Raw genomic sequence first — 16404 nt, forward strand, 5'->3', positions numbered from 1 at the left:
TTACAAAATGTACATTCATGTTTAAGGTCTGTTTAAATAAACTGATTAGACAAACTGACCTTAAAGGACAACTCAAGACACTGTAATAAATGTATATCATACCATAAAGGGCCATCCTTGTTACTTCTAAAAATGTGTGAAAATCGAATAATAATAAAAAAATCGCCTTCTCCTTCTGCCCAAGGCCTCGTGGTGTGGTGTCTGCCATTTCTAATCAACCATGAGCGGTGCGCTCCATGACGACGAGGAGGTTGCATGATTTAAATGGAATTCCAGCACTAAAAATCCCATGTATTAAGCTCTAGTACTAAATTTATTTGTAGACAAGATAACACAAAATAACACAATTGAGCATGCAAAAGATAAGACATGTGGCCCCTAAGACAGTCAAGATACACAAAAAACGGTGTGGTCACTAGACGAGGACACTGAGCTTTCCTTTGCACAATTGAATCATAACATTCTCACCGCATAGGGAACGTGACGTACACTGGCAGAAGAGTCTCGCTTTTCCGTGCTCATAGAACTGAATGTGAACTCGCTAATGTGCCTGTAACAGGGTGCCTGTTAGCCGGCCTTATCTTATCTCCAGATAGAGTAAAAAAAACTATATATAACAATTTTATTTTAAAATAGGAAACATACACTTTATTTCACTGTATTATACATTATTGTGTCCCTAATTTGAGGCGGACAGGGTCCAATGACTTAATTTGATCCCAGTCCAAGCACTGTTGGAGGCTGAATGAATGTCCTGACTGAGCAACTACTGATAAGTTTCCATTTTTCTTGAAAAATGCTAAACAAGAAACATAATATTTTGTTTAGTACTTAGTAAGAACTTAGTAACTGTACAAGAACCAGTCACTTTTATGCTGTTCCTCGGACAATTACTTCTGTTTGCACTGTTGTTTGCTTTGCCATCCATAAAACTGCACATCAAGGTTGTACCGCAATTAACTTTATTTCACTCATTAATTCCTTTTTGTGATGACATATACAGTGTGTCATCACATCTACAACCTTTCTTTGTGTTATTGTCTCTATTGCTGTGATTGGATATGTGGAGTTGTCTTCAGGATCAATAAAGTATCTATCTATCTATCTATCTATCTATCTATCTATCTATCAGCATTAAGTGAGAAATGAATACTGCATCTTTATTAATATATAAAATATATCTTTATTAATAAATTAAAATATATTTTTTCTGTAACATAAAAAATAAAACTTGAATATCTAAATTCATTACACATAAAATAAAATATTTCAAACCTTGTTTAAATTTCTACGATTACAGCTCAAATATAATTTAAAAAATAATAAAATTCCCTATATTAGTACTTTCAATATTTTTAACAATTCAATACATTTTTGAACAGCAATATACTAAGACCAAGACTTTTTCATTGAATTTTGCAAATGTTGGCACTGTTGTACTTCCATACACTCAAAGTGCGCTAGATAATTGAGGACCTGGCTTTATTCCCATTTTATTTACAAAAACCCTTAATAGTTACAGGTGTTTGAAACCATATATAATTATCTAAGTCTCTAGTGTCAGGCTTCCTCTGGCCACTTCCAGACCCACCACTGGATAAGACTATCGTCTTTCTCTTCACCTTCGTGGGGAGCCTGAAGTCAACTTTGGGCTTAAACCATTCCACACCACAGTTGCGATGGGCAAGCGCCATGACCGTGGTGCCCATGAGGCGCACTGTCTTAACTTCCGAAAACAGGTCCTCCGTGAAAAGGGTGCGAAACAGCTGCCTCAGACACAGGGATGTTTCCAAACTGCGGTCACTGCCTTTCAGCACCAAAGCCTCCATGTTGACCTCGTACACCTCTGTGGGAAGAATTCCAGAGCTTCCGAGGATAAAGAGCACACTGGGGACATAACTGAGGGAGAACAGCTCCTCCAGGTGTTCAAGCACCTCGTCCAGAACTTGCAGTGTCCGCTGGCACCGCAGCCAAGTTGAGTCTCCTGATGACTTGATGGGTTTCTTAAAATCGCCTTCCTCCAGCTGTGGGCAGAGAATAGTAGTCATTTTCTCAGTAATCATATAAATAATATCTGCACATCAAACCTAAACACTGATTTTACAGTACTGTTTGATTTATTTTCTGTGTTAAAGTCTTTGTGTTCTGCTTTTCTCTCACCTGTGTGGTTTCGAGTTGCTGATTTTGGAAGACGACCATCTCGTCATAGGTCATGGGCAGCTGTTGAGTCTGGTACAGGACACACTTCAGAAGCTCACAGACGAACGTGCAACAGCTATAGTGCATCACGGTCCCTGGAAAAACCACGTCCACGTGGCCCTCCTCCTGGGATCTCCTCGCGATGTCTTCATCATCCTCGCACGCAGACTGCTGTCCAGACACTTTGCTACAGTCAGACTCGTGCTGTCCCGTCATGTGAACACCTTCAGGGCAGGAACACATTTCATTTAGTTTAAATTAGTGCTGTCAATCGATTAAAAAAAATTAACTAATTAATCGCACAATTTTTTGCAATTAATCGCGATTAATCACAATTAAAAGACTGAAACTTTTTGGATATGTAAATGTAAATAATTAATGTAAACTCAAGACAATGAAACTATTTAAATTCAAATATGATTGTTTATTGGAATTTTTGTTTAACTTGTAACACAGATTTTCTCATGTAAACAACATACCTGCAATAAACCATCAATATTCTCCAAATTAACTGTTGGCTTGAAAGCCATATTTATTACAGAAATAAAAACACAGGTATGTGCCATTTGTGTCATTTGAATTTCAAAACAATTAATGCAATTTACATTGGTGAGGCCCTGTAGAGATTGTTTCGGTGGGGTGTTTTGCTTTTAAGTGATATGTCAAAGACGAATTACTTCTCTGGTATTTAAATTCGGCTGTGCAAAATGTACAGATTACTTTTGTTTTATCCACAGGACCATCCGGCAGAGTTTTATACTGAAACTTTCCGTCTAAAAGTCCTTCCTTGGTCTTATCCATACTACTTTGCACGTTGAACACACGTCGGCCACAACAGAAAATAAAAAAAACTGCAACCGCGTTAATTGCGTAAATTTTTTTTAATGCGTTAAATATTTCAAATTAATCGCATGCGTTAACGCACTAATTTTGACAGCACTAGTTTAAATATTTGGTATGCTTAAAGTAGCTATTACTTTTCACATAGAAAAAAAAAAACTAAAGTCTCTTTATCCTGTTAGTTTGTTTTTTGTTTCAATACTGATACCATTGATATTTTTCTAACCCATTTCTTTAACCATAGAAGTCTAGAGGCATAAAATTCTGGGGATAAATGTGTTATAGCAAAGGCCTAATGAGCTACTGTACTTAGAAAATATTTAGATGACACTCTAAAAAGAGGAGGCGGAAAAACGTCATGTTTGGGTGCTTCCCTTCCTTCGAGTACGAAGAAAACAGAGCAACATTTCACCAGCTGATGCAGGAAGACAGAAAGTGTGAAGCTGACTGGTTGTTGCATGACCTGCAGGGCACTTGTGCCATTATAAATAGTTGAGACATTTTATCTCACTGTGGCCTCTAAGACAGTCGGAATACACAACAGTCTAGTCTGAGAAATGGCACTGTCTGCATTTAAATAGCTACCCAAACCTTGGCAAAAAAGTGTGGTCGCTAGACGAGGACACTGAGCTTTTCATTGCACATTTTGATGACATCCTCACCACATAGTAATGTACTCACATTTTAACACTAATTTAATGTAGTAATGTACTCACATTTTAACCCTAATTTCCTTCATATTCAGTGTACAGTCACAGTTGAACTTTGTAGATTAATAAATAAATAATAAATAAAACACTGAATGTGACTGAAGGCATTTGTCCTGATTTTTAACACTGTTGTTGTTGTTTTCTGGAGTGTTTGTTGTTGTTTTCTGGAGTGTTTGTTGTTTTGCATCCAGGTTACAATATTTAAAAATAAACAAATGAATAACACTCACTAGTTACTTAAACCCAACAGTGTGCTAATGTTGTAGGCTAGTTAGCTTAGCTAATGTTTCTGCACAGTGTATCTGTGACTTTAGTAACCTTTTAGAAACCTAGCTCTTTGTTTTAACTAAAGTAACATGAAACGCTAACTAGCCGTGCTCATTATCTTAAAGCATTAGCCAGAGTTTCATTTCTACCCACTAGTTTCAATACTTTTTATTTTCCTGATTAGTTTCCTGTTTTAACGCAGTTTGTGCTAGAGAGACAGAAAGAGAGAAAGGGTGAGAGAAACGACAAACTAACGTCGGTAATTAACTCACCGGTGGTAATGAACTCCTCTCCGGTCTGAAACTCCTCCTCCTGCCGGAGTCGCGGGGCGTCTCTCCTCATGCAGAAGCTCATCTCGGCTGCAATTATCGTTAGAAATAATCACAGAGAAAATCGGAGTAAGAGTGATCGCAGTGTAAATCTCAGCAGAAATAATGATCACAGAGTAAACTCGGCTTCATATATCGCGTCACAGCGTAAGTTCGAATTTGAAAAATAAACTTGATGCGTAACTGCCGTCACCATGGCAACCTGTCATGACTCCCCGAGCACTCGAGCGCCCTCTATTGACCAGCCGCTACTTATGCAGGCCTACCGTATAAAATCTTTTTATTTATGATTTATAATCAATATTAACTATTTGTAGTTATTAATAATGAGACAGTTTTTACTTTAAATTATCATATACATAATCACATAATTTTGTCTGATCCCAGTCCAAGTGCTGTTGAAGGATGTGCTGATTGACATGTCCTGACTGATCAACTACTGAGAAGCTTTCCTTTTTCTCTGACAATGTGGGAAAAAACTCAAGAACAGATGCCAAGAACAGCATAAAAGTGAATAATTGTGCAAAAAACTTTGCATGGTTTCTGTTGGAAGTAACTTTCATGCTGTTCCTGGCACAATTACAAAGTTTTTTTTTTTGCACAATTACCATTATTTGCACTGTTGTCAAATATAAAATTGCATATCAAGGCTGCACTACAGTTATCTTTATTTCACTTATTAGTTTCTTTCTTTTTTTCACTATTGATTTATATGTTAATCATATGCTTCTTATATAGCTTTTCGACTAGCATTGCACTAGTAACTTCCGGTCAGTTCTCACATTACCCTGTGTTTAGTGACTATGTATAAGATATGCAGTGTGTAATCACATTTACAACCTGTCTCTATCGCTGCTGGATATATGGAATCAATCCATCCATCCATCCATCCATATTTCAAACCTTTTATTAATTTCCATGATTAGGGATTACAGAAAATGTAAAACATTATAAAACTTTTTTTTATGTTTATTTATTATATTTTTCTTTGTGTTTTTTGTTTTTTTGTATCTGTCCAGGGGTGAAAAAGCTGCTTTAGGTCAGGACTTCTCTTAATCACAAACATTAATTTTGAGGTTTAATTATGAATAATAACTAAACATTTCCACACACACCTGTACAATGATAAGTCTCTTTAAATATACAGTATATTCCCTAATTTTATACACTTTTTTTCGACTGGGTGTATGTGCCTGTGTACTCATGTCACACATACTGCTCTGCTTACTTTAGTGAGTGCAATAATTGGGTAAATGACATAAAATTAAAATTATTTTTTTATAACTTTTTTTTAAAAACAGACCATGTATTTTTATTAATGCACCTGCATTTTTTGCAAACAAATTAAGTAAAACATTTTTTTTTTACATAATGCTGTGTGTGAATAAATTAATAATACAAATCTATTACTCTTCAGTGCATGTCTGACTGACCTTTTCATTCATATAAACATTATCATGTTTCTTTGACAAAACAAGAGCAATGTGTCTAAGATACTGGGACAGTGAGTAAGAATTTTTCTCTCTTATATATGGAATTGTCTTTTATTTTTTTAAAATATGTAAATTAATCATCATGTTTTTTTATTTTTACACATTTAATGCATGCTTGTGTAGTAGTTGCATCTTTTGAATCATTGACAGGCATTGACATATGCAGTTTGTTATTACATAGGTGTAAGTTCACAAGTTTTACAATTCCACAGCTCCAACAAATAGGCAAAATATGATCAAATACATCTAAATATATTTTATATATAAATACCTTTTTTATTGCATAGGTTCCTTTCGTGCTACCAAAACAGCTCTGACCCCTGGAGGCTGTGGTGTCTGACACCAGGACATTTTCAGCAGATCATTTAAGTGCTGTAGGTTGTAAAGTGGGGCCTTCATGGATCAGACTTGTCTCTCCAGCACCTTCCATGGATGCAGGATTGGATTGAGATTTGGGGAATTTGGAACTCTTTGTCTGCTCCATACACAGCAGTCTAGCATTTGGTTCCCACAGGAACAAGCCTTGGGGGCCTATGATCTTGTCAACAGTTTATTGGAATATAACTGATAGTAAGCGTTAATATTATGGCTGGCCAATGTATGTACAGTACTTAGTTGAGCCAAGCATTTTAACTGATATTCATTAATTGCTTCATTAATTTAATAGTTAAAGGCTCAATGGATACACAGGGTTCAGGGACTCTTGGCCCGAGCAGTGCATTAGTGCATCAGTGTCAAACTTCGATTCTGTCTTGACCACATCAGCATTTTTATGAGACATAATTTTTTATCTAACCGCGGGTTTAATTTAAAAGCGTGTTACACAAACTTGTACAGGCCCAGGATGTTAAATACAGAGAACTTGCTTGTAAATTGATAGATTTTCCATTATTAAATATCATACAGAAAAGGATATATACAATTATATATATATATATATAGTACACCACTAACAATTTGCCCAAAAAGGGGGATTTGTTTAAATAAAACATCCAAAAAAGTGCTTAAATAACATTATAGCAGAAAGTTGAATGTATTGTTATGTAAAAAAATATATATATAATTTTTCATATAATGTTTCAATACACCATCACATATTTCTCTAGCACTCTAACACATTTACAAAAACCCTTCATAGTCACAGGTGGTAGGTTTTCGCATCATGTAAAAACCTTCAAATCACAAATGTATTTAATTACGTTTAAGCTATTTGTTATACTGAAAATAGTTATTAATTTTCAATTAGGAAGAAAAGAACTGAACTGATTTCATCCTGATTGGTTTTTGTTTTAATACTTTTCAGTTATTTTTATTGGAAAGACACAAGACTTCTATGGTTGACGAAATGGTTGGTAAAAGTCTGGGGATAAATGTGTTATAGCAAAGGCCCAATGAGATACTGTACATAGAAAACATTTAAATTACACTGATATTACAATCAGGGACAGGGCTTGTCAAATGTAATATTCTGTTGCTTTAATCTGTCGCTATCCACATCATGTGCCCCAGCATGCTTTAAAAAAAATCCACTATAGTTCTCATCCCCAAAATATCACATATCACCTGTCTAAATGATTACAGACCGGTCGCACTTACACCTACAGTATATCTACAAAATGTTTGGAGATGTAGGTGATCAAATGCATTGAGGATGCATTACCAGTTTGCATACAGACCAAACAGATCGACAGACGATGCAGTGGCTGTTGTGCTCTCTGTATTAAACTCTGTACTGTGCAACTGGCCTATGGACTTTTTAACAAATTGCTTTCAGTGTGTGCGAATAGACAAACACATATCATCCACAGTGCATATTAATTCAATTCAATTACATTTTATTGTTATAGCGCTTTTAACAATTGTCATTGTCACAAAGCAGCTTTACATGATCAAAAGAATTATTTAAGTATGTATGGAATGTAATTGTGCATGAATCAAGATGAGCAGATCGTCCCTGGTGAGCAAGCCGCAAGCGACAGTGGCAAGGAAAAACTCCCTGAGATGGCAATAGGAACAAACCTTAAGAGGAACCAGACTTAACAGGGAACCCATCCTCATTTGGGTGAAACAGAAAGCAGGAATTGATCTGCAATTTTTCAATTCAATTTTATTTTATTTATATAGTGCGTTTAAAAATGGTCACAGCTTCACAAAAATGAAATAAATTATTATTTTTTAATTTCATAAAAAATTATAATAAATAAAAAAATAAAATAATAATAAATAAAATAAATAAATTGTGTGTATGTGAGAGAAAAATATGTCTAGATAATAATGAGATGAATGAATGAATGATGAATGAAATGTCTCTGATGAGCAAGCCAAGGGTGACGGTGACAGTGGCAAGGAAAAACTCCCTGAGATGGCAATAGGAGGAAACCCTGAGAGGAACCAGACTCAACAGGGAACCCATCCTCATTTGCGTGATAACAGATAGAGATGATATAACATCATCTGTGTTATGCAGCTGAAAGTTTAATATAACAGAAATTCTTTAAATTAACATGATGTCCAGTTCAGCATAGGGATGAGGTGGTAGGTGCAAAGGGCAGATGGGGTCTGGATCACTGGAAGCACAGGAGCAGCATGTGTAGCTCCAACCATCATAAAGCAGAATCCAGCTTGAGCTGGTCCTTCTCTGGATGCCTCAGGAACCGCGCAGGGTTGGCCTTTGTCTACTGAAGCTTGTACAATCTACAGATGCCTCGGGATGGGTAGAAAAATACAGAACAAATGGAGAGAATTGGCGTAGTTGCCATTCAGGATAGATGTACTGGAGTATGAAGTTATGGGATGAGTTACGCGTATGCCAGATTAAAGAGATGCGTCTTGAGTCTACTTTTAAACTGAGCTCCAAACACTGTCTGGAAGGCTATTCCAAAGCTTTAGAGCTAAATATGAAAAAGCCCTACCCCCTTTTGTAGATTTTGAAATTCTGGGAACTACCAGAAGTCCAGAGTTTTGTGATCTTAAGGAGCGTGGTGGATTGTAGCGTATCAGAAGACTGGCTGGATATGTGGGTGCTAAACCATTTAATGCCTTGTATGTAAGTAATACTATTTTGTAATTAATTCTAAACTGAACAGGTAGCCAGTGCAGGGATGATAATATTGGGGTTATATGATCATATTTTCTGGATCTAGTGAGAACCCTGGCGGCTGCATTTTGGACTAACTGAAGCTTGTTTATTGAGGATGCAGGACAACCACCTAGTAATGCATTACAATAGTCCAGTCTGGAGGTCATGAATGCATGAACTAGCTTTTCTGCATCAGATACGGATAAGATGCTCCTAAGCTTGGCAATATTTCTAAGATGGAAAAAGGCTGTTTTTGTGATATTGGAAATATGATTGTGAACGCTGTTGTGTGCTGGTTTTTGGGTTGATGAGTAATATCTCTGTCTTATATGAATTTAGTAAAAGAAAGTTATTGGTCATCCAATCTTTTATGTCCTGGACACACTCAGTTAATCTAGACAACTTGGGTATTTCGTCTGGTTTTGTTGAGATTTTTTGTTGTTGATATTTTTGAGTATCATCAGCATAACAATGGAAACTAATCCCATGTCTTCTAATGATGTTACCCAAGGGAAACATGTATATTGAGAACAGCAGAGGTCCTAAAATTGACCCTTGTGGTACCCCATATTTCACTGGCATTACACCAGACGGTTCTCCATTTAGATCAACAAAATGGTATTGATCAGACAGGTATGATCTAATGCCTGTCCCTGAATACCTATGTGATTTTGTAAGCGATCTATGAGAATATTATGATCTATAGTGTCAAATGCAGCAACTAGTGCAGTTTCTGTACCATGATGGGGCCTGAAACCTGACTGAAATTCTTCAAGGATGTTGTTTTTCTGCAAGAATGTGCATATTTGAGCTGATACTACTTTTTCTAATATTTTTTTATATAAATGGAAGGTTTGAAATCGGTCTGTAATTTGTTATTTCATTCGTGTCCAAATTAGATTTTTTAAGGAACGGCTTAATAACTACCAACTTGAAAGGTTTGGGACGTGACCTAGATATAATGAGGAATTAATAATGTTTATTAATTAATTAGTAATATACACTTGGTACTTTACCTCAGAGGTAGCTTTGGGAAAAAGCATAGGAAATAAGTAAATGTTCAGAAATAACTTAAAATAAAATATTCAAATAATGTTTTATATATATATATATATATATATATATATATATATATATATATATACAGTGGTGTGAAAAACTATTTGCCCCCTTCCTGATTTCTTATTCTTTTGCATGTTTGTCACACTTAAATGTTTCTGCTCATCAAAAACCGTTAACTATTAGTCAAAGATAACATAATTGAACACAAAATGCAGTTTTTAAATGAAGATTACGTTATTAAGGGAGAAAAAAAACTCCAAATCTACATGGCCCTGTGTGAAAAAGTAATTGCCCCCCCTTGATAAAAAATAACTTAACTGTGGTTTATCACAGTTAAAAGTTCAATTTCTGTAGTCACCCCCAGGCCTGATTACTGCCACACCTGTTTCAATCAAAAAATCACTTAAATAGGAGCTACCTGACACAGAGAAGTAGACCAAAAGCACCTCAAAAGCTAGACATTATGCCAAGATCCAAAGAAATTCAGGAACAAATGAGAACAAAAGTAATTGAGATCTATCAGTCTGGTAAAGGTTATAAAGCCATTTCTAAAGCTTTGGGACTCCAGCGAACCACAGTGAGAGCCATTATCCTCAAATGGCAAAAACATGGAACAGTGGTGAACCTTCCCAGGAGTGGCCGGCCGACCAAAATTACCCCAAGAGCGCAGAGACAACTCATCCAAGAGGCCACAAAAGACCCCAGGACAACATCTAAAGAACTGCAGGTCTCATTAGCCTCAATTAAGGTCAGTGTTCATGACTCCACCATAAGAAAGAGACTGGGCAAAAACGGCCTGCATGGCAGATTTCCAAGGCAAACCACTTTTAAGCAAAAAGAACATTAAGGCTCGTCTCAATTTTGCTAAAAAACATCTCAATGATTGCCAAGACTTTTGGGAAAATACCTTGTGGACCGACGAGACAAAAGTTGAACTTTTTGGAAGGTGCGTGTCCCGTTACATCTGGCGTAAAAGTAACACAGCATTTCAGAAAAAGAACACCATACCAACAGTAAAATATGGGGGTGGTAGTGTGATGGTCTGGGGTCGTTTTGCTGCTTCAGGACCTGGAAGGCTTGCTGTGATAGATGGAACCATGAATTCTACTGTCTACCAAAAAATCCTGAAGGAGAATGTCCGGCCATCTGTTCGTCAACTCAAGCTGAAGCGATTTTGGGTGCTGCAGCAGGACAATGACCCAAAACACACCAGCAAATCCACCTCTGAATGGCTGAAGAAAAACAAAATGAAGACTTTGGAGTGGCCCAGTCAAAGTCCTGACCTGAATCCTATTGAGATGTTGTGGCATGACCTTAAAAAGGCGGTTCATGCTAGAAAACTCTCAAATAAAGCTGAATTACAACAATTCTGCAAAGATGAGTGGGCCAAAATTCCTCCAGAGCTCTGTAAAAGACTCGTTGCGAGTTATCGCAAACACTTGATTGCAGTTATTGCTGCTAAGGGTGGCCCAACCAGTTATTAGGTTCAGGGGGCAATTACTTTTTCACACAGGGCCATGTAAGTTTGGATTTTTTTTCTCCCTAAATAATAAAAACCATCATTTAAAAACTGCATTTTGTGTTTACTTGTGTTATCTTTGACTAATAGTTAAATGTGTTTGATGATCAGAAACATTTAAGTGTGACAAACATGCAAAAGAATAAGAAATCAGGAAGGGGGCAAATAGTTTTTCACACCACTGTATATATTACATTATAATATTTTACATTTTCTGTAATCCCTAATTATGGAAATTAATAAAAGGTTTGAAATATGGATGGATGGATGGATGGATTGATTCCATATATCCAGCAGCGATAGAGACAGGCTGTAGATGTGATTACACACTGCATATCTTATACATAGTCACTAAACACAGGGTAATGTGAGAACTGACCAGAAGTTACTAGTGCAATGCTAGTCGAAAAGCCTTATAAGAAGCATCTGATTAACATATAAATCAATAGTGAAAAAAGAAAGAAACTAATAAGTTAAATAAAGATAACTGTAGTGCAGCCTTGATATGCAATTTTATATGTGACAACAGTGCAAATAATAGTAATTGTGCAAAATAAACTTTGTAATTGTGCCAGGAACAGCATGAAAGTTACTTCCAACAGAAACCATGCAAAGTTTTTTTGCACAATTATTCACTTTCATGCTGTTCTTGGCATCTGTTCTTGAGTTTTTTCCCACATTGTCCGAGAAAAATGAAAGCTTCTCAGTAGTTGATCAGTCAGGACATGTCAATCAGCACATCCTTCAACAGCACTTGGACTGGGATCAGACAAAATTATGTGATTATGTATATGATAATTTAAAGTAAAAACTGTCTTATTATTAAAAACTACAAATAGTTAATATTGATCATTAACAATAAATACAATGATTTTATACAGTAGGCCTGCATAAGTAGCGGCTGGTCAATAGAGGGCGCTCGAGTGCTCGGGGAGTCATGACAGGTTGCCATGGTGACGGCAGTTACGCATCAAGTTTATTTTTCAAATTCGAACTGACGCTGTGACGCGATATATGAAGCCGAGTTTACTCTGTGATCATTATTTCTGCTGAGATTTACACTGCGATCACTCTTACTCCGATTTTCTCTGTGATTATTTCTAACGATAATTGCAGCCGAGATGAGCTTCTGCATGAGGAGAGACGCCCCGCGACTCCGGCAGGAGGAGGAGTTTCAGACCGGAGAGGAGTTCATTACCACCGGTGAGTTAATTACCGACGTTAGTTTGCCGTTTCTCTGCCCTTTCTCTCTTACATTTAGGCATTTGGCAGACGCTCTGGATAAGACTTACATTTTTATCTCATTATACATCTGAGCAGTTAAGGTTTAACAGTGGCAACTTGGTGGTTGTGGGATTCGAACCTGTGATCTTCCAAACCGTAGTCCAATGCCTTAACCACTGAGCTACCCCTGGCCCTGTCTCTTTCTGTCTCTCGCACAAACAGCGTTAAAACAGGAAACTAATCCGGAAAATAAAAAGTATTGAAACTAGTGGGTAGAAATGAAACTCTGGCTAATGCTTTAAGATAATGAGCACGGCTAGTTAGCGTTTCATGTTACTTTAGTTAAAACAAAGAGCTAGGTTTCTAAAAGGTTACTAAAGTCACAGATACACTGTGCAGAAACATTAGCTAAGCTAACTAGCCTACAACATTAGCACACTATTGGGTTTAAGTAGCTAGTGAGTGTTATTCATTTGTTTATTTTTAAATATTGTAACCTGGATGCAAAACAACAAACACTCCTGAAAACAACAACAACAGTGTTAAAGTCAGGACAAATGCCTCCAGTCACATTCGGTGTTTTATTTATTATTTATTTATTAATCTACAAAGTTCAACTGTGACTGTACACTGAATATGAAGGAAATTAGGGTAAAAATGTGAGTACATTACTACATTAAATTAGTGTTAAAATGTGAGTACATTACTATGTGGTGAGGATGTCATCAAAATGTGCAAAGAAAAGCTCAGTGTCCTCGTCTAGCGACCACACTTTTTTGCCAAGGTTTGGGTAGCTATTTAAATGCAGACAGTGCCATTTCTCAGACTAGACTTTTGTGTATTCCAACTGTCTTAGAGGCCGTTCACACGTCATCTTTTTTGCATGTGTTATTGTGTTATTTTAAATGGAGACACGCAGCAAGTGCGGTCAAAATAGAGAGTGTGTGCGAGGATGATGAAGACATCGCGAGGAGATCCCTGGAGGATGGCCATGTGGACATGGTATTTCCAGGGACCGTGATGCACTATAGCTGTTGCACGTTCGTCTGTGAGCTTCTGAAGTGTGTCCTGTACCAGACACAACAGCTGCCCATGACCTACGACGAGATGGTCGTCTTCCAAAATCAGCAACTCGAAACCACACAGGAGAGAAAAGCAGAACACAAAGACTTTAACACAGAAAATAAATCAAACAGTACTGTAAAATCAGTGTTTAGGTTTGATGTGAAAATATTATTTATATGATTACTGAGGAAATTACTACTATTCTCTGCCCACAGCTGGAGGAAGGCGATGTTAGGAAACCCATCAAGTCATCAGGAGACTTAACTTGGCAGCGGTGTCAGCGGACACTGCGAGTTCTGGACGAGGTGCTTGAACACCTGGAAGAGCTGTTCTCCCTCAGTTATGTCCCCAGTGTGCTCTTCATCCTCGGAAGCTCTGGAATTCTTCCTACAGAGGTGTACGAGGTCAACATGGAGGCTTTGGTGCTGGAAGGCAGTGAGCGGAGTTTGGAAACATCCCTGTGTCTGAGGCAGCTGTTTCGCACCCTTTTCACAGAGGACCTGTTTTCTGAAGTTAAGACAGTGCGCCTCATGGGCACCACGGTCATGGCGCTTGCCCATCGCAACTGTGGTGTGGAATGGTTTAAGCCCAAAGTTGACTTTAGGCTTCCCACAAAGGTGAAGAGAAAGGCGATCGTGTTATCCAGTGGTGAGTCTGGAAGTGGCCAGAGGAAGCCTGAAACAAGAGACTCAGATGATTATATATGGTTTCAAACACCTGTAACTATTAAGGGTTTTTGTAAGTAGAATGGGAATAAAGCCAGTTCCTCAATTATCTAGCACACTTGGAGTGTATGGAAGTACAACAGTGCCAACATTTGCAAAATACAATGGAAAAGTCTTGGTCTTAGTAAATTGCTGTTCAAAAATGTATTGAATTGTTAAAAATATTGAAAAATACTAATGTAGGGAAGGTTAAAATATTTTACTTTATGTGTAATTAATCTAGATATGCATGTTTTATTTTTTATATTACAGACAAAATATATTTTATTATATTAATAAAGAAATATTTTATATATTAATAAAGATGTGGTATTCATTTCTCACTAAATGCTTATAAATAGATATAAATTTCTTGATCCTGACGGAAATTTCACATATCCAGCAGCACTAGAGACAATAACACAAAGAAAGTTTGTAGATGTGATGACAAAACACTGTATATGTCATCACAAAAAGGAACTTATGAGTAAAATAAAGTTAATTTACGGTACAACCTTGATGTGCAGTTTTATGGATGGCAAAGTAACAACAGTGCAAATAGTAATTAGGGATACAATAATGTATAATACAGTGTAATAAAGTGTATGGTTCCTATTTTTAAATAAAATTGTGTTATATAGTTTTTTTACTCTATCTGGAGATAAGATAAGGCCGGCTAACAGGCACCCTGTTACAGGAACATAAGCGAGTTCATGTTCAGTCCTATGAGCACGGAAAAGCAAGACTCTTCTGCCAGTGCATATATATATATTTTTTTTTTCTTTTTTTTTACACGTTTTAAGGCGTGACGTGGATGGCCCCTTATGGTATGATGTAAATTGTACTTCAAAATCGTTTGTATATTACAGTGTCTTGTTGAGTTCAGTTTGTTTAATCAGTTTATTAAGGCATAAAAGCAATTTTATTCCACTAGGCTTAAGTCTATGTCTTTTGTCTCAGACCTAAAATGTGAATGTAAGTTGTAAAAAATAAAAAAATAAGTAAATAAAAAAACAGTCCTCCGGAAAAATGGATTCAGTTCTTTTTCAACAGTGAAAGACCTGGGGGTAATATTAGACAGCAACTTGCCCCTTGAAAATTATATTTTCAATATCACAACAACAGCCTTTTTCCACCTCAGAAATATTGCCAAGCTTGGGAACATTTTATCCATATCTGATGCAGAAAAGCTAGTTCATGCATTTGAACCTCCAGACTGGACCGGTATGACGAACGCGGACATGACTCTGGCAGACGAGCTGAACACTTTCTATGCTCGCTTCGAGGCTGCAGCTAAAGACGCTAGCGATGCTAATGCTAGCGGCACTAACGGCTGCAGACAGGAAGACACTGCCAGCACCGGAAACGCGTTCATCATCACCGAGCACGACTTGAGGAGAGCCTTCAAGAGAGTGAACCCCAGGAAAGCAGCAGGACCAGACGGCATCTCAGGCCGTATTCTCAGAGCCTGCGCAGACCAGCTAGCACCTGTGTTCACTGAGATATTCAACATCTCTTTATCTCAGTCGGTGATCCCAACATGCTTCAAAGAGTCCATCATTGTTCCTGTTCAGAAGAACCCTCATCCTGCTTCTCTCAATGACTATCGCCCTGTAGCCCTCACCTCAGTAGTGATGAAGTGCTTTGAACGCCTGGTCAGAGACTTCATCATTTTTTCACTACCAGACACACTCGACCCACTACAGTTTGCATACCGCCAGAACCGTTCCACAGACGATGCAATCTCTCATCTCCTCCACACATCACTTACTCACCTGGACACTAGGAAAGGGAATTATGTTAAAATGCTCTTCATCGACAGCTCTGCATTTAATACCATAATTCCCTCCACACTCACCACCAAGCTGGAGCACCTTGGACTCAGCTCATCTCTGTGCCAGTGGATCTCCAAT

At 37.3% G+C, this 16404-nt stretch overlaps 2 protein-coding genes across 3 annotated transcripts; one reads left to right on the forward strand and one right to left on the reverse strand.

Annotated features, from left to right (window-relative positions):
- Window positions 1–1463: 1463 nt before the first annotated feature.
- LOC128530691 (MAD2L1-binding protein-like) lies at window positions 1464–4464 on the reverse strand. Of its 2 annotated transcripts, none has more exons than XM_053504758.1 (3): window positions 4289–4464; window positions 2161–2423; window positions 1464–2024 (listed from the first exon to the last, which is right to left on the reverse strand). In XM_053504758.1, exons 1-3 carry the CDS (start codon window positions 4368–4370, stop codon window positions 1494–1496), a joined length of 876 nt encoding a protein of 291 aa, XP_053360733.1. In that variant the 5' UTR covers window positions 4371–4464; the 3' UTR covers window positions 1464–1493. The 2 variants fall into 2 exon arrangements, with proteins under 2 accessions (XP_053360733.1, XP_053360740.1); XM_053504765.1 differs by lacking the exon at window positions 4289–4464 and adding an exon at window positions 3756–3814.
- An 8155-nt stretch (window positions 4465–12619) lies between these two features.
- Window positions 12620–14693, forward strand: LOC128521051 (MAD2L1-binding protein-like). Its single transcript, XM_053495532.1, has 3 exons — window positions 12620–12701; window positions 13642–13877; window positions 14003–14693. The coding sequence occupies exons 1-3, from the start codon at window positions 12620–12622 to the stop codon at window positions 14531–14533; spliced, it is 849 nt and encodes a 282-aa protein (XP_053351507.1). The 3' UTR covers window positions 14534–14693.
- The last annotated feature ends 1711 nt before the right edge of the window (window positions 14694–16404 follow it).

The sequence above is a fragment of the Clarias gariepinus genome, chromosome 1 (assembly GCF_024256425.1).
Source record: "Clarias gariepinus isolate MV-2021 ecotype Netherlands chromosome 1, CGAR_prim_01v2, whole genome shotgun sequence".
Classification (NCBI taxonomy): domain Eukaryota; kingdom Metazoa; phylum Chordata; class Actinopteri; order Siluriformes; family Clariidae; genus Clarias; species Clarias gariepinus.